The sequence below is a fragment of the Phalacrocorax carbo genome, chromosome 1 (assembly GCF_963921805.1).
Source record: "Phalacrocorax carbo chromosome 1, bPhaCar2.1, whole genome shotgun sequence".
Lineage (NCBI taxonomy): Eukaryota > Metazoa > Chordata > Aves > Suliformes > Phalacrocoracidae > Phalacrocorax > Phalacrocorax carbo.
In genome coordinates, this window is record NC_087513.1 from 40,808,444 (window position 1) to 40,833,989 (window position 25,546).

General features: G+C 40.7%; 2 protein-coding genes across 8 annotated transcripts in view; one reads left to right on the top strand and one right to left on the bottom strand.

The window, feature by feature from the left end:
• Positions 1–2,468, bottom strand: part of ZFC3H1 (zinc finger C3H1-type containing) — a 44,092-nt gene extending 41,624 nt beyond the window's left edge. For 6 of the 7 annotated variants that reach the window (XR_010372641.1, XM_064449625.1, XM_064449618.1 and 3 more), the window contains exon 1: positions 1,791–2,467. Coding sequence is in view for 5 of the 7 variants with exons in the window: in XM_064449625.1 (XP_064305695.1) it covers positions 1,791–2,385 (595 nt within the window). In the remaining 2 variants the exon portion in view is untranslated. Of the gene's footprint in view, positions 1–1,790 lie in introns of all 7 variants that reach the window. The other variant, XR_010372642.1, reaches the window with a different exon arrangement.
• On the top strand, positions 2,423–24,839 carry THAP2 (THAP domain containing 2). The gene is given in 6 exon segments (XM_064441747.1): positions 2,423–3,840; positions 8,252–8,315; positions 8,399–9,594; positions 14,601–15,067; positions 22,212–22,256; positions 24,743–24,839. Coding segments are annotated over 3 exon segments (549 nt in total). The 5' UTR covers positions 2,423–3,684; the 3' UTR covers positions 8,728–9,594; positions 14,601–15,067; positions 22,212–22,256; positions 24,743–24,839.
• The last annotated feature ends 707 nt before the right edge of the window (positions 24,840–25,546 follow it).

Sequence of the window (25,546 nt, forward strand, 5' to 3'; positions counted from 1 at the left end):
GTCACATGCCCATGAACTATGCCCCTACTCCATTAAGATTAGCAACATGGAGGTACCTTAATATTTAGGAATACTGTACTATCGACTCCTTTAGGTAGCAAGGATACAAGAAATACAGAAAAGGACTTAGACTGAGAGAAAATCATGGGCCTTCCTTAACTATACGATCCATAAACAACCAAATTTCACTTATAAAAGAGCAAGAGTATTAGAACCTTCCCTATCACATTTAAACAGAAGAGTGCATCTTAAATATCAGGGGAAAAATTATTTTTCCTTATTTTCTGCTTTTGGCTTGAAAGTTAAATTATCTTCTCCTGAATGCTCTTTTAATTAAAAAAAGAGAAGATGACTCTGTATCAGTATTAACAAACACTGCAAGATCTGTTTAGGATGATCAGTACATTTGCCCTGCAAATTACTCATTACAGACAAAGTAACCATTTTCTGGTACTCAGAGCAATACTGCAAATAAAGAGACCTAAAATGTATTTTCAGCACTAGAACTGTCTTACTGTGAGACCTTGGGCAAATCACATCTTCACTTGCTGCCTCTTGAGATAAAGATCCTTGAATGAGGAGTTCTTATGAAGACCTCCGTAATGTTGTAACTTTACCAGATGAGATTAAATAAAAGCATCTCTATCACTAGTTTACATACTCCATCCACATTAAAAAAATAATGACATGGATAAATGATCCAAGCATCCAATGGGTAGTTTTCAAAGCCCTAAGTCCTGGCACAAGTAGGAAAAATTCCCGTTCCTGGATCAACCAGCACCATCAAGCAAACAGCACACATCCTTTGACTACTGGTATGGAGGACAATAAAACACTGTAAGGTTCTGGAGAACAGGTTTTAACCTCTAGTTCTCTTGCTCAGTGTTTTTTTTACACTTGTCTACATTTTCAGTTAGGCAACAATGCAGTTACATCACATTTCAGTAATAGGCTGATCCTAAGTTACAGTTGGCATCAGTTCTTTATGGTTTTTTTCTATAGCAAAACTGGAAAATAAGAGGAGCTTTTTCCACCACTTTTGCAGTTCCTCCTTCTAAAAGGAGGAAGTATTAGAACTCTAGCAAAAAGTCACCTAACCAACTCTAAGAGCAACCAGTGGAGAACACCCTACAAGGAATGCTGGGTATGTCTTTAGAGAGAAATAGAGCTTGCCTCTGTTACCCAAACTCTTACATAAACCGCATTCTGTGCGTACAGCCCTAGTTCAACTTAGGTTTAGCTTTAAAGTTAGCTTTCGCTATGTGTAACTGCCTCTGAAGGGCTGGAAGGGAAAAATGAAAAAACAGTGGATCCTCCATTGCCCAATACGGGAAATTAATAAGCTCAGGCTTTTAGCTTTACAGCTGTGCCACTGTAATTACAGACATTAAAACCGCCGCACCAAGACTGACCCCGCTTCACAATACTCGCACTTCGGGCTAGAAAAGCAGCCGCCTGGGATCCAATCGTCTCAGGCTTTGTTTCAGGCTACACTTTTTTTCTTTTTCCCGACAGGGGAATAATGGTCCAGGTTACAAGCCAGGTCACGGCCGTAATCCGGCTTCCCAGCAGCCTCTCCTTGAGAAGCAAGGCCCGCTGCCCCAGTCAAGCCTCGGACTGGAAGGGGAGCCTCCCTCCCCATTACCCCTCAGGAGGTCCTGGTGCCAGGGCGGCAAGGAAAAAGCCTCCCTTCCCAGGGCTTTCGGCCACGTACCACGGCACAGACACACCCGGGTCCACCCCGGCAGCTCGGCCTCCCCGCCTCCACCCCCCTCACGTCTCAAGGATACATTTTCGAGGGGAGGGCTCCCTCCAGCCCTGGCTGCTACTGAAGCCGGCTCCGCCTCCCCCTCCGGGCGGCCTCCCCGGAGGGTTGCCTCCCCGATCGCCATCGCCTCGGCTCCTACCCCAGCGCCCTCCGCCCCTGTAGGGCCGGCCTCGGAAGCGGAACCGGTCCAGGGCATTGTGGCTGCGCTCCCAGAATGAGAGCCGGGGGCCCGCCTCAGAGTGGGAGCCCGACGGCATCCGCGGCGCCGGCATGGGCGGCGGATGGGAGCGGAACGAGTCCTTGGGCCGGTACCCGCCGTGGCCGTGCAGGTGGCCCATCTCCGGCGGGGGCTGGTGCCGTGAGCGGGGAAAGCGCCGACCGGAGGAGGCGAGGGAGATGCCCCCGCGGAGGTCGGGAGGCGGCCTGCGCCTCGAGTAGGGCCTGCTGCTGACGAGGCCGCCGCCGGGCTCGGAGCCACCGCCACCGCCGCAGGGCCCAAAGCCGTTGTTGTCGTCGTCGCTGATTTCGCCATCTTCCAGCTCCCCTTCTTCCTTCGGGGAGAGGCCGCTAGGATCCAGCGCTGCCGCCTCCGCGGGCGCGGCCTCCGCCGCCGCCATGGGGCCCAGGCCAACGGTCTCGGCGCGGACGGTTTCGTTTCCTGCGCAGGGCGGACCCGCGCCGCGCCTCGCCTCACCCCGCCCCCCGGCCACCGCCCGGCCCCGCCCCGGCTCTCGCGAGACCGCGCCCCGTCCCCGCCTTGCCCGGGAGCGAAGGGCGGTGCGGCACTGGGGCGGTGGGGCGTGAAGCATCCTGGGTAATGTAGTTCCCAGCTGGGGGCCAGGCCGTGGTATGCAGGGGGCGGGGTAAAGACAGTGGCTTAGCCTATAGCGGGGCGGGGGCGGGGGGACGCCAATGGAGGTTCGGCCCGCCATGTTGGTAAAGGAGGCGAGTAGGGGGGCCGCCATCTTGTTGAGGGGAAGGGAGCTGTCTGGTGAAGCGATTTCGCTCGGCTGCACGGTGGGGGGCTGCGCTGCTTTCTACCACAAGAACGTCAATGGCAACTTCGCTTAGCACGGTCTGGGGCACCGCCAGCCACGGCGCTTCTGAGTGCATGGGTTCTCCTGAGCGCTTATGTGGGTGCTTGTTCCCCCTAGCAGCAGACTCTTTCTCCTTCGGCGGGCCCCTGTTCTGCCACCCCCCCCCGGAGCAGTACACAGGGTTCTAAAGAAGGAGAAGCAGCAGGTGTCGTGGCAGTGCCCAGCAGCGTGGTAGGCGTCATTAATCCATCAGTTCCCTCCCTGTAGCTAAACTGCCATTAAAAATTTTTAAGAGGGAGGCTTCTGGGAAGTCCTCACGACCTGTAATTGCTTGGAAGTTCAGATTGGCCCTAATGCCTTTTGTGACAGGAGTGAAAAGTAAGCATCGGAGAGGGTAAAGCAATTACATAAACTCCTTAAATAATCTGGTCTAATTTAACTTGGAGTATTCTGGTACTGCCTCATTCTGTGTTCGGAGACTCAGCCTCCTACCCGGGTGTTGTCAGCCAAGCAGTTATGGCTTTCCTGGATAGAAGCAGAAATCTTAAAGCCTTTCAGCCTTTCTAAATCAAATTAGTGTCTCCTCGAAAACTCTGAAAACTTGACTTCTAAAACTTCTAGCATGGTTCCTGATAATTTCTTCGCAATGATCATGTATGCTAAATGTCTTGGCAGACTTGCCATGGTTCTAAAATGTGGAGAAAGACTGCTGCCTTTTTATGCTTTTCTTGAAGGTGAATTATGAAGGGTTTTCTTTTTAGTGAATAATGTGCTATGAAAGCACAAATACAAAAAATAAAGTTTAGTATCATGTTATGATTTTTTTTTTCCTTTCCCTCTAGGTTTTCTTTAGATCCAACGAGAATAGGAGAGTGGATAATGCATATGCTTTGTAAAGTCCAAAATGTTGTGCCAAACAAACTTACTCCCCTTTGCTCAAAACACTTTGCATCCTCTTGTTTTCATCTAACTGGACAAACTACATGACTTAGAATAGATACTGTTCCAAAGACTTGTCTTCATATAAAACTCAGGGTAGAGTAATGGAATTTGTATATCAAGTCCTAAATTTCTCTAATTTTTTATATTTAAAACAGTGTGGATTTATCATAGTTTTAACCCAGAAGGCAGCTAAACACCACACAGCCGTTTGCTCACTCCCCCCGCTCAGGGGGATGGGGTAGAGAATTGGAAGAAAAAAAAAAAAGTAAGATTTCTGGGTTGAGATAATGACAGTTTAATAGAAAAGTAAGGGAAAATAATAATAATAATGATGAAAGAATATACAAAGTAAGTGACAGACAAGGCAATTGCTCACCACCTACCAACCAATGCCCAGCCACTCCCTAAGCAGTGGCCCCCCCAGCCAGCTTTCCCTTAGTTTATATACTGAGCATGACATCATATCATATGGAATATCCTTTTGGCCAGCTAGGTTCAGCTGTCCTGGCTGTGTCCCTTCACAGCTTCTTGTGCACCCCCAGCCTTCTCAGTTGGTAGAGCCTGAGAAGCTGAAAAGCCTGAGAATCTTACACTTGACTAGTGTAAGCACTACTAAGCAATAACTAAAACATCCCTGTGTTACCAACATTATTCTCATCCTAAATCCAAAACACAGCACTATGCCAGCTACTAGGAAGAAAATTAACTCTATCCCAGCTGAAACCAGGACAAGATTCTATTAAGACATTTACAAGGAAGAATGAAGCAAGTTAAAAGTTTGCCTTTTTTTTTTTTTTTTTACAGGTATCCATCATACCACAGTACTGTTATTTGTGTCAGTTTTTCTATTTAGATTGATGTTATCTCTAGAAATCGTGCTTCCTTGGCAGCTTATGCTATTTTACATATCCCACAGTACTAAAAACATCTACAAAGGGCTGGCAGATCTGACACAGGACCTACTGAAAATTTTCTGAAGTAGCAGCTGGAGGTCAGGCAGGTTTCTTAAACAGTGCTAGGGTCCTATGTTTGTGTCTGAAATCTGATCTGCTGTACAAAGAACTTTCAACATCACTACATCTAATCTGCGGAAATTTCCCTCCCAGCAGACGTTTGCTTACTTGGGTGTCTCAGAGCTTTGCATAGACCTGGTTCCAGTTTCCTTTGTACAGCTATGTTTATTTCTAAGTGTCTTCGCACACCAGTAGGAAATTAGTACCAGCATCTTTTAGAGCAGGAAGGAAGATATTTATAGAACTGTATTGGCAAAGAAGCAGGAACTCTATGGGAAATTAGCCTGATGTGGGTATTCCCAGTCCATTGAGCGTTACTGCATGTTTGCCAACAGTTCATCCAAAAAGCGTGTTGAATTTATTCAACAATGCTATATGATCTGTATTATAAATTTGTAACTGAGATACTTAACCATCTGAAAAAGATCCTGAGAATCCGTCAGTGGTTTCGTGTATCCTATGGTATCATATGTCCCTTCTTTTACTTCAGTCATCTGATACTACCTGTTTTTTTCTCTTGTCTAGGGTTAACAGGCAAGTAATTTTATGTCTAAAATTTCAGGAAGAAGTGGATTCATCAACTGTATTCACTGTTAATTTACAGGGAAAATGATAGTGTTAAATTCTCTTCTGTACAGGGAATAAAATCGCATGTGCTGATCTGATGGTTTTGGTATCTACACATTTGAGAAAGAGGACATAAAGATTTGAAAACTGCAAGGGACCTGCCATTCAAAGAGAAAATGTTATGAAACTTCCTTGCTTATGGCATGGGTAACAGATGAAGAATTTTTTTTGTGAGATTTCATTCCAATGTGTAGATTTAAGACAAAATCCAAAGTAAAGAGATATTATCTTAGCTGCATTTGACTTAATTTCTCTTTGACAGATATCTGATATTGCTGCTGGAGCACAAATTTTTGTGTTAAATACTGAGTATGTTTTCAGTAAACTACAAATGGAATAATTTAAAATATAGGAAAGCATATATTAATATATGTTAATACTGGAGCACAGAATTTGATTTATTCCATATCACATTCCCCGAATATGTATGTACCTCTAGACATGGGCAAAAAAGCACTGGAGAAATGGCATGTTCATGAAGATGCACATGAATTACTGAAATCTGTGTACATAAGCAGCTACGACTCACTGAATTAAAGGATATCTTCAAGATCTCTTCCTGCAACTCAGCTCCTGCAGTTGGTAACATGTTCTATATATAAAGGTAAATAGCAGAGGTCACGGGATGGATACACAGCTTTAATGCAATTAAGACTCACTTGCATATTTTACAAATGTGAACAGTGACCATCAGTGCAGCTATCCTAATCCTATCAGTATTATTTCTGTTAAAGTTTTAAATATCCCTGATATAAAGAATTACCATATTCTCATTTTCTTATGTGTCTCAAGCTCTTTATCAATAGCTGAAAAACAATACTGGAGTTAGTGGTCTCAGTGACGTTTTTGCTTTAAGTGACCTCATTTCTGGTCCACAAAACATAAAAAAATAAATCCAAAGTTTGAGGCAGAAAATTAGTAGCATGTTTACCATATAAATTAAATTAATATTTATTAACAAGTGATTACAAGTAAAGTGGAATCTTGTTTTTCAGAAGCACAATCTGAGCTTTAAGGTCTGGGCCACATTTCAGAAGATAAAAGACATTTGGTATCTTTTTGTAGGATAATATTTGGCTGAGACTAATTATATGATTATTTTTGTTCCATTCCTGCTTTGTAAGTGTCAATTACAATTGTCTGATACCAACACAAAACCTAATCTAGCCAAGTTCAAGCTTAATTCACTTTACACAAAATTAGAAGCTTATATTGGTGTATTTGGTCTGGCTGGGATGAAGTTTCTTCGTGGCAGCCTGTATGGTGCTGTGTGTCAGGTTTGTGGCTAAACTAGTGCAGATAACGCGCCAGTGTTTCAGCTGTTCCTGAACCCTGCCGGCACAGCCTCAAGGCTCGCTCTTTTTTCCGCTCTGCCCGTGCCCCAGCGAGCAGGCTGGGGGTGGGCAGGAGATGGGGAGGGGACACAGCCAGGACAGCTGGCCCAAACTGCCTAAAGGGACATTCCACACCATGTAACCTGTGCTCAGCAATAAAAACCAGTAGAGGAAGAAGGACGGTGGGAGAGTTGTCTTCCAAGCTGACCATTGCTCAAAGACGGGTTGGGCATCAGTCTGCTTGTGGGAGGTAGCAAGTGATTCCCTTTCCGATGCTTGTGTTTTTCTCTTTACCTCACCTGTTGAAATCGTTTTTATCTCAATCTGTGAGTTTTCTTGCTTTTGTTCTTCCTATTAACTCCCCATCCCACTGGTGGGGGGAAGTGAGCGAGCAGCTGTGTGGGTGCTTAGCTGCTGGCAAGGGTTAATCCAGCACAGCCGGATACATAAACTATATGCACAGTGTATACATGTGCTACTAGTTAGTTCTTATTCATACTCACTTTTTTCCCACCCAAGCTGCTGACAGGTTAAACTGTAATTGCTTTTGTAAGAGACTAAGAGACTTCACTGCCGTTTGTTTGTTTGTTTGTTTTCTTCTTGGTATTCAAACAATTATAATTTTAAATACAATGGACTCTAAATGAGTATTGTTTCCTTTTTACTAATCAAGAAAACATGAAGCAGTTAAAAATTGAATTTGGGGAAATGGTGAGGACAAAGTATGTGACTGTGAAATGCTTCTTTGTAGGTGCCGGGGGGATCAAATGTTACAATGACGGCATTCTACAGAAATAATTGTCCTGTTTTCAGTTGGGATAGAGTTAATTTTCTTCCAAGTAGCTGGTACAGTGCTGTGTTTTGGATTTAGGATGAGAATAATGTTGGTAACACAGGGATGTTTTAGTTGTTGCTTAGTAGTGCTTACACTAGTCAAGGTCCTTTCAGCTTCTCATGCCCTGCCAGAGAGAAGCTCAGAACAGGCACAGCCAGGACAGCTGACCCAAACTGGCCAAAAGGATATTCCATATGATATGACGTCATGCTCAGTATATAAACCGGGGGGAGTTGCCCGGGGGGCAGCGACTGCTGCTCAGGGACTGGCTGGGCATCAGTCAGTGGGTGGTGAGTGGTTGCATTCACTTCTTTTTTCCTGGGTTTTGTTCCTCTCTCTCTCTCATTGTTTTCCTTTTCACTACTACTACTATTACTACTACTACTAGTATTAGATTTCCATCATTAATCTGTTCTTAGCTCAACCCACGGGTTTTCTTACTTTCACCCTTCCAATTCTCTCCCCCAACCCACCATGGTGGGGAGGGCGAGCGAGCAGCTGTGAGGTGCTAGGTTGCCAGCTGGGGTTAAACCAAAACAATAGTTGAACGCTGTATAGATTGTATTTGGATTTTGAGAATTATGTTCAGTTAATCCATAATTTGACACTAGGCAAGTTACGCAATTTCACATCACTTTGCTTTTCTGTTTCCTGTCTCGTTTCTTCTGGGTTTTTTAATTATTTTTTTTTAACAGAAAACTGTGAAATCTTCCTTGGCGGAAAGATGTTTATATCCAAGAAGGAACGTCCAGCTTCAAAGTAAACATTATGCATAAACAAGTTCTTACTGAACACAGTTAATACCTTCAAAAAACGTGAAAGTAGAAGCAAGTAAAAATTAGAGGAGACAGTAAGATTGAGAAAAAGAAAGAAGAATCATATTCAAACAGAAGGCAGAGCTTGTACAATGATACATGGAAATACTTGTATCATCAGAAGCTTAAAATCAAATAATATTTCACCAAGAGATATATCTGAGCAAATTATATTAAATGCGTTAAGGAATCTTCCCTTGGACGAGTTAAAACTACAAGATAAAAAGATGAGATATTTATATGAGATTAAAATCAGATATTTTGTAGAAGACAATTTAGAAAAGCTTTTCAAATCAAAAAGCACCTGTAATCTTTCCTTTAGTATTTATGATGAGTTAATGCTAAAATATGAATGAGTCACACTGATATGCTCTCACTCACTCACTCAGTGATGGGAAAAATCTCCTTTTTATGGCTGTTTAATTCTTCAATACCTACCAGTTACTAATGAAAACTTTAAAATCTGGAAGATGTTAAAATGTGATTTTTTGTTTTCACGTGTCTGCTGGAAGAGCTGGTTCTATGAGTTTAGTCTTTCCCAAAATGCATACAAAAAACATTTTTCTTTTGGAAGAGGCTTTACTTTTAGGAACGTAATCGCTGCACATAACTTTGGATGGAACACACTTACTCATGTAGCAGTTAACTTCCTCCTGTTAGATGTTGCTAAAAAGAATGGCAGTTTCCTCTCGGGAACCTCAGCGCCGTTTCCTTTATCCCTGGAGATTTACAACTGAAGATCCTGTGTTGGTACTTGGGACGCTACAGAAGCCTCTTTGTAAGGACCCATAGAACTGAATGGGACATTGAGGAGAAGTAAGCAAGCAAGGTCAGAAAATGAACCACAGAACGCATGCCCTCTTTAAGGCAAAGGAGACTGTAGCCTTTTTCTGTTGAGTTTGTATTGTACTTGAAGCTTGTGCTTGTCCATCTAGGCCAAGGTTAACAACAAAGACTGTGATGAGTGTGTAATGCTTTTTTTGCCCTTTGATGGCACGACTGTGTTTCTTAATTCTTCAAATTGTGTACATGGCTGATCAAAATGAAGAACCAGGAAAAAATCTTGTACTGTTTTCATTTCCCATTCTACCATATGCACATAATTTACTAATCAAAAATATTTTGGCATTTAATTCTTCTTAAGATAAAAGATTAAGAACATCATTATTTATAGGATGTGGATGCTACAGCCAATTTCATGTTAGAGACATTCACCAGATCAGGTAATTTTTTACCCTTTAGTAAGTATGCAAGTACATGTGTCAATGATTAAGTGCAACGATTTCCCTTATTTTGGTATTTTCAGTGTTTTTCCTAAATGATTTTTAAACACTTCAAATATTCCTTAAAACAGAAAATCTGAAACTAAGGGCTCAAATTAGCATGATTTAAAATAATATAAGCAATTGCATCTTTTCTGTTTTGACAGGTAAATACTGCTATGGGTTGGGTTGCACACAGAATGTTGAAGGAGAAAGAAGTGAAAAAAATGTCACATGACACTTTTTTCTTTATGAAGTGTTGCATTGTATTGGGTTATGTGGCAAGATTTTGGTAGCAGAGGGGCTGCAGGGGTGCCTTCTGGGAGAAGATACCAGAAGACATCCCCATGTCAGACAGCCAGTTCTAGCCGGCTCCAAGACGAACCTGCCACTGGACAAACCTAAGCAATGTTGGTAGCACCTCTGTGATAATGTATTTAAGAGAATGTACCCATTATTAGGTTGTTTTTCTTTCGCTGAGTCTTTTTTAATGTGTTCACTCAAATCACAAATGGTTTTAGAATTGTCATAAGACATTATATTCCAATTAAGGTAGATATTTTACCCTTATGAGCCAGCATAAAGTCAAGCGCTAACCTGTTTTCAAGGGGGACTGTTCGGATAGTGGTCATTTCAGTCATTATTTGGTAAGAAGAATCTGCAGTGTTATTACCAATTTGCTCTAAATAACAGGTAATAAACAATTTCTAATGGTTCTTGCCACCTCATACACAGGAAGCATAACAGTCCCAAATTTTTCAGGCTCTGAGATAGCTTCCTTTTCTGATAATATTCAGAGGGGAGAGATGACAAACATTGAACAGCAGAGGTTACATACCCAATATAACCTGATCCAAACCAGTCCCATGGGAGCCACAGGTATGCCATGAATTAAATAGGCTTCCAAGGAAGTACATATAGAAGATGATGTCAACTCACAGTTTTGTGAGTTATTAAATAAACATCTGGTATAATTCTGACAATTAATAGTTTTGGTACAACTAATCTGTCCAATGTAGTATGTTGCATTTTCTTTCAAGTAACAAGTGTTCCCAGAGGCAATTAATCGCAGGTGGTGGGTAGGAGTTGTAGGTTCATGCACGCTTGTATTAGATCAACTTGGATCAGTTCTCATTTGTTGTCAGTGGGGATAATCTCGGCCAAGGAATTTCTGCCCTCTGGGTATTCCAGACTGGTCTTTTTACTGATTAATTACATGCCATAAGAAGCATGGTGACACCCTCACTGGAGTGATTAGGGATATGGGAACACACCCAACGTTTTGAAACATCTAAGTCTTTAGCATAATGGTAGGCCAACTGAATAAAGGTATTTTAATAGTTTATGTGATGATATGAAGACTCTGAAATCTTGGAGGACAGGGCATCTTTATGGGTTCCATTCTGGTGACCTTGAGTCATGTGTGTGTTACCTCAGTGTAGACACAGGTCTCCACTGGCATATTCAGAGGCAGGTTCTGGAAGAGCTTCTTTTACCTGTTAGTGAATAGTCCTCACACATTTTATTAGAGCCTTACAATAATTCAACATAATGTCATCAGTCATCTGTAGCATGGATCGATGGTGTGGTTTACGTGTGTTATGCAGTAACCTTATGGGTTTACCCATTATAATTTCATACGGGGATAGTGCGTGTTTCTTATTCGTGATGCTTTTGATGTGTATTAGGGCCAATGGTAGTGTGTTTGAACATTTAAGGCCAGTTTCTTCACACATTTTGGCCAGGCTAGTTTTAAAATGGAATTCTTCCTTTCAGTAGTGCCAGTGTAAATGCTGTTGGATTCCTAGGGCTTTACTGACCACCTGGACAACTTGTCCTGTGAAATGAGTCCCCTGGTCACTGTGTAGTACAAAGGATGTTCCAGAACAAGGCATTCTCTGAAGAGTTTCTTGGTGACAGTAGTAGCATCTGCATGTCTATGAGGGTAGTCCTCTACCCCTTCTGAGATTATGATTATGATTACAAGAATGTATTTATAATGACAGCATTTGGGCATCTGTATAAAATCCATATGCAAATTTACAAAGGAACCCCATGATTTTGGGTGTGCTGCAACTTTGGTTTTGACCCTTCATCTGATGTTATGGACCAAACAAACAGAACAAGTGCCGCGATACTGTTTTTCTTTCACAGAGGAATTTGGAGCAAACCAGTCTGCTGCAATCACACACACAACCCCCCACCCCCGCATTTGCCAGTGCGAGCCACCAGGTGGGTCACACCGGCAAGGTACGGGAGGAAAATCTGAGGTGCAAGCAGGTGGCCTATCCGGGTAGGCCACAAGGAATTGAGGTGTAACTGGCAGCCCTGGTGCAGCCAGATGGTGTTTTTGTCCCCCGGGGCTGGGTCCTTTAAAATAGACAGTTCTGAAAGAGAAGTAGGTGGTGACAGCTCTGTGGAAAGGCTGATGAGAGCATGTTCAGGAGCATGCCGGCTAGAAGGGCCCACTGTCCTTGCTGATTGATCAGTTAAGACATTCTCTTGTGTGATATCAACACAAGGAAAACCATGAATTTAGCATTTTACTATTGCTAAAAGAGAGGGTAGTAGTAATGCTAGCAGAGGAGCTTCAGCATAGCCGCCATTCCGAATAGGAGCACCACACAATGTTAAGAAGCTGAGTTGTGTTTCCATTGTTGTGCACAATCCCAAAGGCGTATGGGGAATCAATATAAACAGTGGTTGATTGCCCTTGTGCAAGTACAGATGCATGAGTCAGGACAAGTTCTGCAATTTGGGTGGAAGAGATGGTTGGCAATGAATAAGCTTCTAGACCACTGATGGAAGCACAGACAGCACACCCTGCAGCTGGATGCCTTGTGGAGCCATGGGGACAGGACCCATCTACAGAAGGGATTATGTCAGCTTCTGTAGGGGAACATCTCTGAGGTCGTGGAGGGGTGTCAGGTGTTCTTCTGTGACAAGAAAGATGGTTGTGGTGGTCTCCATCAGCAGGGGCAGAACATGATGCTTCAGGGCTAAGGACAGAACAGCAAGAGAAACGTTGGCTGCTGACAGGAGTTGCTTTTGTTGGAAAATATGATTGTGTGAGTTGGAAATAGGCTGGGTTTTCCCTTTTAAAAGGAGGGCTGCAACAGGGTGGGGAACAGCAACAGTTAGGGGATGACCCAGGACCAGAAAATATATGGTTTTTTTCAGTAAAAAAAACAGCAGCAGTGACTTTCTGTGATTTCTTTTGTTTGGGATTTGTTTTGGTTTTTCCATTGGATGTCTTTTCATACTAGCCAGACCTGGGCCACCAGGTTGCCTGAGTATTTAGACTATTAAACATATCAACAAAGGAGACAGACTTTCATAAATGAATGCCTTATAGAAATTCTATTTAAAAAATGGAGTATGCATGTTACTTCTCGGTAGCTGTGAAAAGAGTTGGGGTTGCAGTCCTGGAGAATTAAACCGATACATAAAGAGCTGTGACATGACCCTCGGTGTTATGACAATTTTTTCAGCTTTTCTTGCAGCTCTTAACTGTTATTCTTCAGTCCAATCTGAACTATGAATATGTAGGAAAATTAAAGAATTTGAAGTGGTTTGTCCAGGTCCAAATACCTTTTCTTTACACTATCTTCAGGAAAGCTCAGGAACCTTAACTGGGCAAGAGAACAGAAGTGGAAGGGGATGATATTCACAAAGGCCCCAGTTTAAAGCACAGAAGGCTAATATTTGACTTTGTGCTGCTAAATACATGAGCTTGGGTCCAGTCCCTGGCCTCAAGGCCAACTGGTGCTTAGGCCTAGCCCGCTCTTTGGGGACCTCCTGGAAACAGCTAATTGGAGCAGTCCAAATACAGCTGGAGAGTAAGTTTACAATTAAGCAGTGTCAGTTATGGAGATACCAGTGCTTGAGCTGCACCCAGGTCCTATTTATTTATTTATTTAGCCCTATAAATTTATCACTAAGGTCTTCTCTTAGTTAATGGAGAAAGAAAAGTTTCTCTACCTGTTGTTTCAGCTCACCTAATGCCAACTGACTGCAAAGAGGGGACACACAACAGAAATCTTGTGTTAATTAATAGTGGCTTCCATAGGCTGAAATTAACTTTTATATATACAAGTGTCCAAAGACAATGAATCTGTGAACATCACGGCCTTAGCCATCTCTGCAAAAGTCTTAGCACCTTAAGTCAGCCAGCAGCTAACAGTGGCCTGATTGTTGCATAGAGAACTTTTCATTACTAGTTATCTTCTGGATCTGAGCATTTTCTAGTGAAATCATAGGATCAGTTTTCAGAAAAAAAAAATCAGAAGGTCTTCTGTGTGCCAGTACCAACTCTGGAAGAGTTCTCCAGTTCCTTGTGTGCAGGACAGAAATCTAAAGTCTTTGACAAAAGTTTGAATATTTAGGCAAAAAAAAAAAAATTATGCAAGTACTTTGCTTACAAAGCCTAGAACAGCTCCAGCTTGCCTGAGGCTTACAACTAAATAGGTGGCTGACATAAGAGAAATTAAACACATAAAATGAATTCTAGATAGCTGAACAGGCTTACAAGTGGGAGGCTCAAATAGTTAACATAAAAGCAGGCTGGGTGAAGTCTCAAGACAGAAGAATGCAAAATATATTAAGAAATCATAATTCATTCTACTAAAAGAATCATGGATATTAAAAATATTCACTTTTTATTTATGTCTTCAGATTTATCATGAGAAGATTTTGTTTGAATCCAAGTCATTCTCCTTTCTGCATTCATATTACCCAATGTCTCTGTCATCAAGAGAAAATATTACATGTAGCAAGACTTGGCAGCTGTGAGATAACCTCCTGTTGTTATGGTGTGTCCTAGAATTCCCAAACGTGAAGTATCTCAGATTTATATGGAAATGCAGAACACCAAGTTTTTTTAATTTTGCTATGATCATGCTAAGGAACAAATACAGGCTCCTTTCACAGACTAAGAATGCATCTTTTTTTTCTTTTTTTTCCCACAGCTAGTCAAACATGCAATCTTTTCTGAGAATTAAAACAGTCGTCCCTTAGAGTGTTGTGTACAGGGATAGTGTACTCTGCAACTTCAATACCAATTTGTGACACTGGGTGGATCTCTGAAGTCAGGAGAACAAGAAAAGAAATCTTTAATTGGCACTGTCTTGGCATAAGAAGAGTGGATTGGGCTCCGCCCTGTTTGTTACCGTCTTGATTTGTCTATTTTTCATCATCTGCTTCATAAGAGGACGATTTGCTGTGGCATCACCATACTGTTTGTGACTGACAGAGTGGGAGTAAATTATCACGACAAAGCAGCAGAATAGGCAGTTAAATATTCCTTCTGATGAGAAACTTCAGTTGCTGAAAACACTGGGAATCTGCAACCCTTTGTCACAGGACTTTAAATCCTCTTGCTTTTGAAATACTTTTTCTGCACCAGATCTACTGGACTTAACAGGAGTCTTGAAAGGTAAGGGATATTTCTGCTAAACTTTTGAGCGCACATTGATATAGCCACCCACCTCTTTTAGGTAAAACTTCCCTTCCTTACTCTGTAGTTTTAGTTTTCCAGGACACCTTCATGTTTCTTACATAATTATCCAATTTCTAAAGTGAAAACATCTTCAGCTCCTTAGCAGTGTTTGAAGTTAGATGTGCAGCTGTTTGTCCTGGGTGAACCAGGACAAAAGTTCTGTATTGCCAAAATTAAAAGTATTGTATTTGCATGAGTAAAGTATTTAATGATGCAAAAATTTTTCTTTATTAAAATGCAAATCTCCTGAAATCCAATTTGTTGGCCACAGAGAACTTGCTGTTTTCATCTACCCAGAAAATATAGCTAAATCTGTAGTGCGCATAACAAGTGTATTATCCTCTCATGTATATCTCTCCAAGGAAATAATACGTGGTTTAACAGAAGACTAAATATCTGTCCAGGTACTACACAACATAAAATTTTTCAGATACAACTTTACAAGTACATATTTGCAATTGACTGTAAATCTAAGAATTATGGTATTTAATTTATATTATAAATTTTATATCTTTATAATAATGGTGCAGTGTAGGTAAGAAAAACAACCCTCTGTAAAAACACATCAGACCCCGTTTCTGTCTGCAGTAGTTTTTAATAGGCTACTACTAATGTGTAGGGTCTTCTGTGTCCAGAGACCAAATCAATACAAGGCTTCTACAATGTATGAAATGTGTGGAAGGTCTTGTAGTGCTGTAGATTTGAATCCGGGTGCACCCCTCAGCTGCATAATTCCTGCAGGAACTTTCCTTATACTTTCTTTGGCAGTTATTGAGGTTAGCATTGAAGGATGATACATAATTTATTTTATTATGGGATCCAGAGACTCTGCTTAGGGCTTACAGCATCTTCTACAAATGTTTAATTAAATGTTTAATATAACATTTCATTGTGTATGAAAGAACTGGCAGGTCTTCTGGTTTTATGTTGGTCTTGATTAAGTTTCCCATGTGGTCTGGAACAAGACATTTGCCAGTATTATTTCCCTCCCTTAAACTATGCCAAAATGTAACATTTGTGAAGTTTTTTAACCTCTTACGATTGAATGGCTATAGAAATACAAAGTATGTGTTACTAATTCAGAGACAGAATACACTCAGTGCTTAAGCTGTGTCTTCATAACTGATGTTCCTGCCTCTCAGATGCATATAACATCCAGCCATAATATTACACTAATAGTGCCTTCATACCATAATTCATTCTGTTTAAAATTCAGCTTGCTTTTGATACTTCACTTTCAGCTATCCCATACTTCTAGTAACCTAAAAAAAGTGAAATGAAGTTGCTTCGAAGTTGATTTAAGGGGCGTTTTACATACTTCACTAGATTTTATATAATGGGTTATAAATTTAAGCTAAGAACATGTAACTGCAGAAAAGAGTTGTGAAAGCTATTTTCTATCCTCCCCTAGTCAGACCTGAATTTAGTACATATGCAGTAACCTCTGCTGTACCTCTAATCTTAATCAGATGAAACAAATACAAATGAAGACTACATACAATAATGGATGAAGTGATGATTACTTTATTTCTTTTGTCAGAACTACCAGGAGCACACCAGTATTCATCATATGATTCAACTGAAATGAACACACTTATCACTGGAAATGTGAATTTTATCACTTAGATCTGTGCATCTAATATCAGTCCAAACTGTAATGGCTTCGCAACTAAAGCAAAATATACTAGCAGGGACAGTGCCTTCATCATCTGTTCTTCACTGTCATCTGTTTTTATCAGTTCAGCAAAGGCTGGCTTTGTGGCCAATAGCTTTGCTGTCTAGTAAGTACCTAGGCATAATCCTTCCACTAGTTTAAAGGAGATATATGTACAAGGTAGAGGTAACCATTTCATTATTCTTTATAAATTAGATATATAATATTAAAGTATTATAAAAGGTGATTTACCATTCTGAAAATAGTCATCACTAATAAAAAATACCACTCCCACTTATTTCTCAGAATCAATTAAAAAAAATTGTCAGGTGGAAATTTAATAAGGACCGAGCAGCAAAAAAGTAAAGGCAAGAAAATAAATGCATTTAAGTGGTGTTTGAAAACCAATCCCTCCTTTAATAAAAAGCAATTTTCACTTTTAGTCTCCTTTTGAAATAATAATTAGTGAGAAAATATATCTGTCTGATGGTGTTAACAGCATCTACCTCGAGTTTTTAGTTCAGATCTGCACATTGAATCGCCACAGCTTCACTGACTTGCATGGCATTGCAGCATCATACAGCCACAAAGGGTTCATCCCAGAATTTATGTAAGTCTGTTTGGTTATGAAAGCATCCTGGCCTCCTTCACATGATAGAGGCAGAGGTACATGGAGTCACTATAGCTTAGAGCAACTGAAAACGTGTTGGAAAAAGGGAGTAGGAGATACGAAATCATGCCCTCATTGGAGACCTGGCACGTGAAAGACTCACTACCTACCACCGGTTGATTACGCTGGTAGAGTTCCCCCTGCAAACAGCATAGTGTAGTTCAGTGCTGGTTTAGTTCAGATGCAGATAAAGGCATGATGAGCAACTGCTTGAAACATCTTAGCTAAAAGCTATTCACGTAGAAACAGCGTTTTGGTACCTGAGCCACTGCTCAAGGAAAGCATAGTCTCTTATTCTATTGAGGAGATTTTTTCTGAAATGTGAGTCACATACTTCCCTGTTGCTCTTCATCTTCCAACTGATGGTAGACTGGTCTACTTTTTGAGGTCCTACAGTGAAATATACATTCAACAAATAGTTGGGCTTGGTAGCCTGTTGGTGTGGTTTCTCCATCAGGAAGAAATTATTAGGAATTTTACAAACTTTTTTTCTTTTGGGGAAGTGCTCTTGTGCTAAAATCAAAGCAAATTAGTTCTGACTATTTTTTCATTCCAAAGGTCCTAAAGTCAGATCAGAATATGGACAAAATTCTTGTGATGCAGACATCCCTTACAAGAGCTAGTAGTCTGATGGTTTGAGTAGTCAGTTAGAAATAGTAAACCCACTTTCAATCCTTGTTCTGCTTAATTCTGTAAAGATGAGTAAGGACCAGTAAACATTGGTCTTCTGCATTCCCAGTGACTTCTAAGCCATTAAATCATTTGGAGGTGAATCACTCCATTTAATTTTTTTTATGAAACTGTCATGTCTGCACCCAAAAATCTCTTTCCAAGCTCAGTTCATTTGATTTTGCTGACAAGAAGACAAAGAAAAAGGGATTTCCTCTCTTCGCAATTAAGTCTGATAATTGGTGTCAAGGTGTGCTGGAGCATCCACTTTGCACTTGTGTGTCTACTCATTACATTGTCACTTCTACCTTCCTACCGATGTGTTCCTTCTTACTGGTGTCATTCAGCAAAGCTTTTCTACCTCTTGTTCTGCCTGATGGTTCTTCCTGTGTTCCAGTCTGTCTCCACTGGTGTTTCCCAGGCATTCAGCCTGTCCTGCTTTTCTTTGCAGTCCTCTTTTTTGCCCTAGATTTTTATCAATTTTTTTTTTTACCTGAAGCACCAATCTTCTTTTATATAAAAGCCCCAGCTCAACAATTTCATAGCTCCCATCTGCCATTCCTCTGGACTGCATTTTCAAGTATTTTCCTTTTAAAGAAGTACAGCTTGTGTCTTCACAGATATTTAGGCACACATTTCCAACTAAAATCAATGTGAGCTTGGCAAACCTGTGAGAATCCAGGCCTCGTAGTCACTAATGACCTGGAGAACAATAGTTTTTCTTAAAACTTTATTCCATATCTAGATTTAGCTTTGGTTCATCCCCCCTCCCCCAGTATCTCTTACAAATTATTCTAAGCACAATAAAAAGTTAGTCATCTTAAATCTTGAGCAGTATTTACCAGAATTCTCCAATTCTGCTCAATACCCCAGAGGTAAATGTGACAGAGTTCTTTTGCTGAAAACCTTAAATCTAACAACTTGATCTATGCAGAAAAAAATATATATGCGTGTAGTTCCATCACTTCTGCACAGTCTGCCTAAACAGGTCAAACTGCTGATTTGAATCATGTATGAGAAGTCACACCCACTTGGGTTGAGGCAGATGTGGAAGGACATGTGTTCTCACAGGCTAAAAATGTATGTAACTTAATGACTCTGAATCATTTAAAAGTTATCAAACCTAAAAGCCAGCCAATCCTGTTCCCTTGCATAGCTATTATTCTGTCAACAAAGACTATGCTCTACCTAGCGAGGTGACACAGAACAATGATACAGCTCTGACGCCAATCCCATGGTTGTTCTCATACCGTATGTTGGTACTGATTTCTTAAAGCAGATTTGGTGTTCCTGAGCTAGATTCCTCCTGGAGTTAGCCTAACCTCCCAGTTTCTCTCCAGATAAACTCAAAGGCTTAAGGGGTTGTCATGGTTTAACCCCAGCTGGCAACTAAGCTGCACCCAGCTGTGTACTCACTCCTCCCCAGGAGGATGAGGGAGACAATCAGAAGAGTAAAAGTGGGAAACTCGTGGGTTGAGGTAAGGACAGTTTAATAGGTAAAACAAAAGCTGCACACGCAAGCAAAGCAAAACAAGGAATTAATTCACCACTTTGCATGGGCAGGCAGGTGTTCAGCCATCTCCAGGAAAGCAGGGCTCCATCACACATAATGGTTACTTGGGAAGACAAATGGCATTACTCAGAACATCCCCCCTTCCTTCTTCTTCCCCCAGCTTTATATGCTGAGCGTGATGTCATATGGTGTGGAATATCCCTTTGGTCAGTTGAGGTCAGCTGTCCCAGCTGTGTCCCCTCCCAGCTTCTTGTGCACCCACAGCCTACTCACTGGTAGGGTGGGGTGGGTTGTGAAGCAGAAACGGCCATGATTCTGTGTAAGCACTGCTCAGCAATAGCTAAAACATACCTGTGTTACCAACACTGTTTTCAGCACAAATCCAAAACATAGTCTCATACCAGCTACTGTGAAGAAAATTAACTCTACCCCAGCCAAACCCAGCACATTCTCCACCTCTTATCCCATACCATTTATGGCATGCTCAGGTCCCACACTGTCCAATACAGCCTCATTAACTACCACCCCCCTTCCCATCCCTAAAATAAGCATAGGGAAGTCCTTTGTTAAGGTTCACAGACCGTCAGTGATCAAGATAGGGATTAGAACTGATTCAGCAAAGCATTCTACCATAAACAGATAGGACTAATAATATGTTTAGACTTAGGCACTTGCAGAAGTTTGCTAAACTGGGATAATAAATTGATGTAGATTCATGAAGCATTTCTCTATACCACACCTTCTAATGGTTGTTTCCAGTAATACTCAAATGTGTTCACGAGCTTTATGAAAAATACAGTCCTTGTTCTGAAGTTGCAGATGGGGAAGGAAGATGATAGTTCTGTCTGGTATAAGTTCAGTTTTGCACAGCACGTGAAATGTACAAAATGCTTAACTTGAAATAAAAATGACTTCTTTTTAATAACTTTTTTTTGATAAATTTGGCATGCCCAGTGAAATACCAGATCAATCCTGAAAGCTTAAAGTAATACTTTCAGCTCTGAAAAGTCAAAAACATTTTAGAATATTACTAACACATTTAATTGGTGTTACTGTCCTTGAGAAAACTGAATCAACAAAGCTAAAGTCTACCCACACATATTTAAGAAATTTAATATTTAAAGCATCATTCTGTGTTCTGTTCTTTTCAGTGAGGCAGTTGGATATTTACTTTACTCTTCATCATTTGTTGTTATGTAGTACACAATCCAAATCCTCCTATGAATGGTTTTTCTATAGTATTAATCACTAACATTTTTGACTGCCTCAAAAATGTTATGAATTCATCAGTGTAGCAACGTCTGTGGTATGAAAATAACTATTTGCAGTTTGGTTGGCATTTTCACAGCTGACTAATGTTGGGTGCTCTACTTGAGACGGGTATTTGCCTGCGGTATTAAGCTTTTCCTTCTGTTTTCTGTAGACTATCTAATGATGCTGTCAGCATAAAGCTTTACAGTCTTACTGTTTTGTCATTTCTACAGCTGTGAAGGACCTTGCAAGTAGCTATACTTAGAACAATGTTAACAACATGTCCAGATTTTTAATCTCATGTATTTAATAGTATTTTGTCTTCAATCAGTTTTCAGTTATTTAAAAGACATATTTAACAAAGAATTTAAAAAATACTTATATTATTATTTAAGTTTCAAGTTGTATTATTCATAATGCATTCTATCAAGCACAAAACCTATAAAGGCAACAGATAAAAAGCAGCAATATTCCCTTAAGTAAATATAGAATCATAGAATCATTAAGGTTGGAAAAGACCTCTAGGATCACCAAGTCCAACCATCAACCCAACACTACCATGTCTCCTAAACCATGCCCTGAAGTGCCACATCTACACGTTTTTTGAACCCCTCCAAATATATCTATATATAAAAATTCTTGTGGAGTGTAACAAGGGAAATAGAGCATAAAAGTTCATGTCCAAGTATGGTGATTTCTCCAATAATAACTTAAGTAATAGGAAGTAAAAATCAAGATCATCAAAGGGGTTTTTCTTATTTCATTGCCACATTAGCTGTAAGACAAACAATACTTGTCTCCAAAAGAATATTAATAATCTCATCTGTTCAGCTTTTAAATACCAATGGCCAGCTCCCTTTATCTTTTTTCTTGCCCCTACTATTAACAATATTTCTTATCCTCTAAAAAGACTGCTGACGGAGGTGAAATGGATTATTCCATGGTCAGATCAGCATTTACTATGAATATTATACCACTAAGAAAAAAAGAATAGCATAATGAAAACAGAGCCCTCACAAACATGGATAACGTCTTAAGCAGTGAAGAGAAATGGAGAGTAGTATCTCAGAGATACAAAAAAGAAGGCAGAAAAGCAAAGCAGAACAGAAAGTCTACTTCTAAATTTTTCATTAAAATCTGGAAATTTTATGCTATATTATGGCAAATCTACTAAATTCTAATGTATTCCTAGGAAAAGAATGAATGTAAAAGAGTGATTGGCATGCTCTGTACAGTAACATACTATTATCTTCATTTTGTCATGCTGCCTTTAATCATCTCACATTCCTGTCTCCTATTAAATCGTATTTATTTTTATTTCTAGACTCTGCGCTGGTCGTGCTTTGCATCCTATAGATCTAGGTAAAAGGTAAGAAGAAACTCTTCTTCTAAATATTGGGCAGTTATAAGGCTAACTTTTATTTAAACTTCTCAGATTTTTCTTATTTCAAGTATGTATTTGTATAGGAAAGTGTGGGGAAAAGCTTTCAGGTCTATGTGTCTCAAGCAACTGTTACTTGTCATTTTTTAAATTATCAAGCTTATCAATATTATTAAGTGTGAATGAGGAATGTGGGGTGTTTATAAGTAAAAATTGTTTATGAAATGTATGTATTGCATGTACTAAATATACATAATACTATTCTTATGGATTCAAGATGGCATTTTAAGTATGTGAATTCTAAATTCACAATATTGTAAACATCTAGATGGGCACTTAAATTTTAAAAAACCCACTTTTGCCCATTAAAAGCACTGTGATTTTGTTTTATTGCAGGACCTAGTAAAAACAAAGGGCAACGTCTAGAAAAGAGGACTTTAACTATATGACAATAACTGCTGTAGACATTGCTTTCAAAAACGTGGCTACTTCTTTCAGTCTCTAAATGTAGAAAAAAAGTCTAACTTTGGGTTCCTTTCTTTTTCATTTTCTAATCTACTTGTTACATTTAATGTGTACCAAACAACTGCAGGAAAATGTTTTCATATAACTGAAAACACTGGAAGAGGGATGCATGAAGCCATATTTAATGAAAGTCTCAGAGCTGAAAGAGAACTCAACGTGAATATTACTCATGCAATGGTTGTTCCAGATTTCATGACTAGAACAACCTTTCTCACGCTAGGCATTGAGAGCAGTACTAACTTGCTTTTCTTGCTCCTGTAAACTCCAGCAGCAGCAGCTGTGCCTTTAAGCCAAGATGCAAGGTTTGTGGATAAGCCAGTGCAATAATCTGGCACGTCTCTCTTAGCACATGTATGGGATCCATGGAGGCAGCTGAAAGGTCCTTTAGAGCTCCACAAACCTGCCCCCTCTTCACGCCAGCTTGTGTGTTACCTGTAATCATGGTCCCACGGTTGTACAGTCCCACAGATATCAGCCAGGGCTGTATGATTCCTGCAGGAACCTTTTGTTTCCCCACCAGAAATTCCAGTACATTTTAGAAAACAAAAAGTAAGCAATAAATTAAAGCAATTTATTCCAGTTAAGGGTGTATTTGGATGAATAAATTATGGGAGTTGGTTACACCTAAACAAGCAGCTACTTGTTCAGCCACCAGTCTAAGTGGAGTTGATCTTGTTCTGGTTGAAAAATTCAGTTACTTAGATTTTAGCAGAAGCACCTAAGCAATGTTGTATCAGCATTATCCTTTAAAACATGTCCTGTTCTTACAAAGCAGGGCTGCTTCTGAGCCCCTGACTTTCAGATCTCAAACCAAGACCTCAGATGGAGTTTTAATGAAAATTTGGGAGGTGAGAAGGAAGACCAGATATACCAAAGTCAGTCCTGCTACATCAGTATTGATGTTTTGGAGATCTCTTGTTCAGAGAAAAATTTGGGTGTTCCCAGTCTTTATTATCCATATATACTGCAGAAAATAAGATAAAGCCTGCATACCCTTGTCTAAGGATCCTAGTCCAAATTTTTGCTCTAATTGCCTGGAGCCAGTGCCTTGTAAACACCCAAGTGTTAACTTTAACCTCTGGAACTGGCCTACTGTCTCCAGCTAAAACCGAGTATCTGTAAACCTTTGCAGAATATGGTCCCTAGTTTAGACAACATCTGAAGAAGCAGCTCTGAGTCATCACTGAGTATTTTTTTCACAACAACACAAAAATATATCTAAGTTTCGGTTGCAAAAGGATCCACAACCTGGACTGTGTTCACATCCTGTTAGAAACTTACTCCAGATGCTGAATGAAACATAATAGAACATGCCTCAAAGATGAGTGGGTGCCAACAAGCCAGAAATAGTCTTAAATTCGGTAGGGAAATTGTCAACTCTTACATCAAGATTATTCACTTGAATTTTCAGGCTTAAAAACTACTCCTGTTCTATGTAAAAGAACTCTTAGTTCACTTTTTCCTATTACTCTGCCTCTCGCTGAATACTTAAAACAAATATTCTATTCTGGTACTCCTTCAAGCCCATGAGAACAAGCACCTGAGGTTATTGATGTTCATGAGGTGATTCATCTGTACCAGTGTTTGTAAAATTGAAGGTTTTTGGTCTACCTTCCACTGAACAAACGTTGAGTATATAAATGCTACTACAAAATTGGTTTCTGTCATGCCTAACGTCTTGTTTATTTCATGCCTCAAAATGAAGGGAGGGTTTTTGAAAAGTTGTGGAGCTTCACGTCTTCCTGTGCTTTGTTGATAAAGCCTCTGATGTGTGGAAGTGGGAGCCATGGAGTCCTTCTACTAACTCATGTTAGCTCCTTCGTTTATAGCCGAGTGTATTGGGAATAATTCTGGCATGCCTGCAGAAAAGCTACCAGGCAGGTTTGGCTTGCTTTCATCCCAAGTTAACTTCAGGAAATGTTTTAAGTCTCTTTCTTCTGGTGTTCTAGAACTTTGCAACGTTCCAACACTTTATACAACACAATCACAGAATGGTAGGGGTTGGAAGGGGCCTCTGGAGATCATCTCGTCCAACCCCCCTGTTTGAGCAGGGACACCCAGAGCAGGGGGCACAGGACCACGTACAGACAGGTTTTGAATGCCTCCAGGGAAGGAGACTCCACAACCTCCCTGGGCAGCCTGTTCCACTGCTCTGGCACCCCCACAGGAAAGAAGTTTCTCATATTCAGGTGGAACTTCCTGTGTTCCAACTTGTGCCCATTGCCCCTTGTCCTGTCGTTGGGCACCACTGAAAAGAGTCTAGTCCCAACCTCATACATTTAACAGTGGTGTCATTCCCCTTTTCATTTCACAGAGGGGCAAATAGGATTTATGTTTAACCAGCCTTTCTTCCTTTGGCACGTACATTAATTGTACGGCGAGGCAGGGCAGGGCAGGGCGAAGCCTGGGCTGTTCTTACCCCGAAAAGCGGGTTCGTTCGCCCGCTGTGCACAGCGCCAAGCTACACACAGAGCGGAGGTGCTTTATTTAATTCACTTTTGCGCAAAGATGGGTGCTGGGTGGTAACCCCGCAAAGCTGGCACCCCGCACCGAGACACTACAGGGCATTTATGCAGTTAAATGTGTCAGTCACAGCTAATATCCACCCCCCTCAGCTAACAGTTGGTTAATTTCCTTCTAATTTCAACTTAAAGGTACAATTCCCTCTAAATTTACCACGCATGCTCAGAGAGGAAGGGGCTGATATGGCCGTTGGTATTCCTGGCCTATGGGCGTGATTTTTAGTATTATGA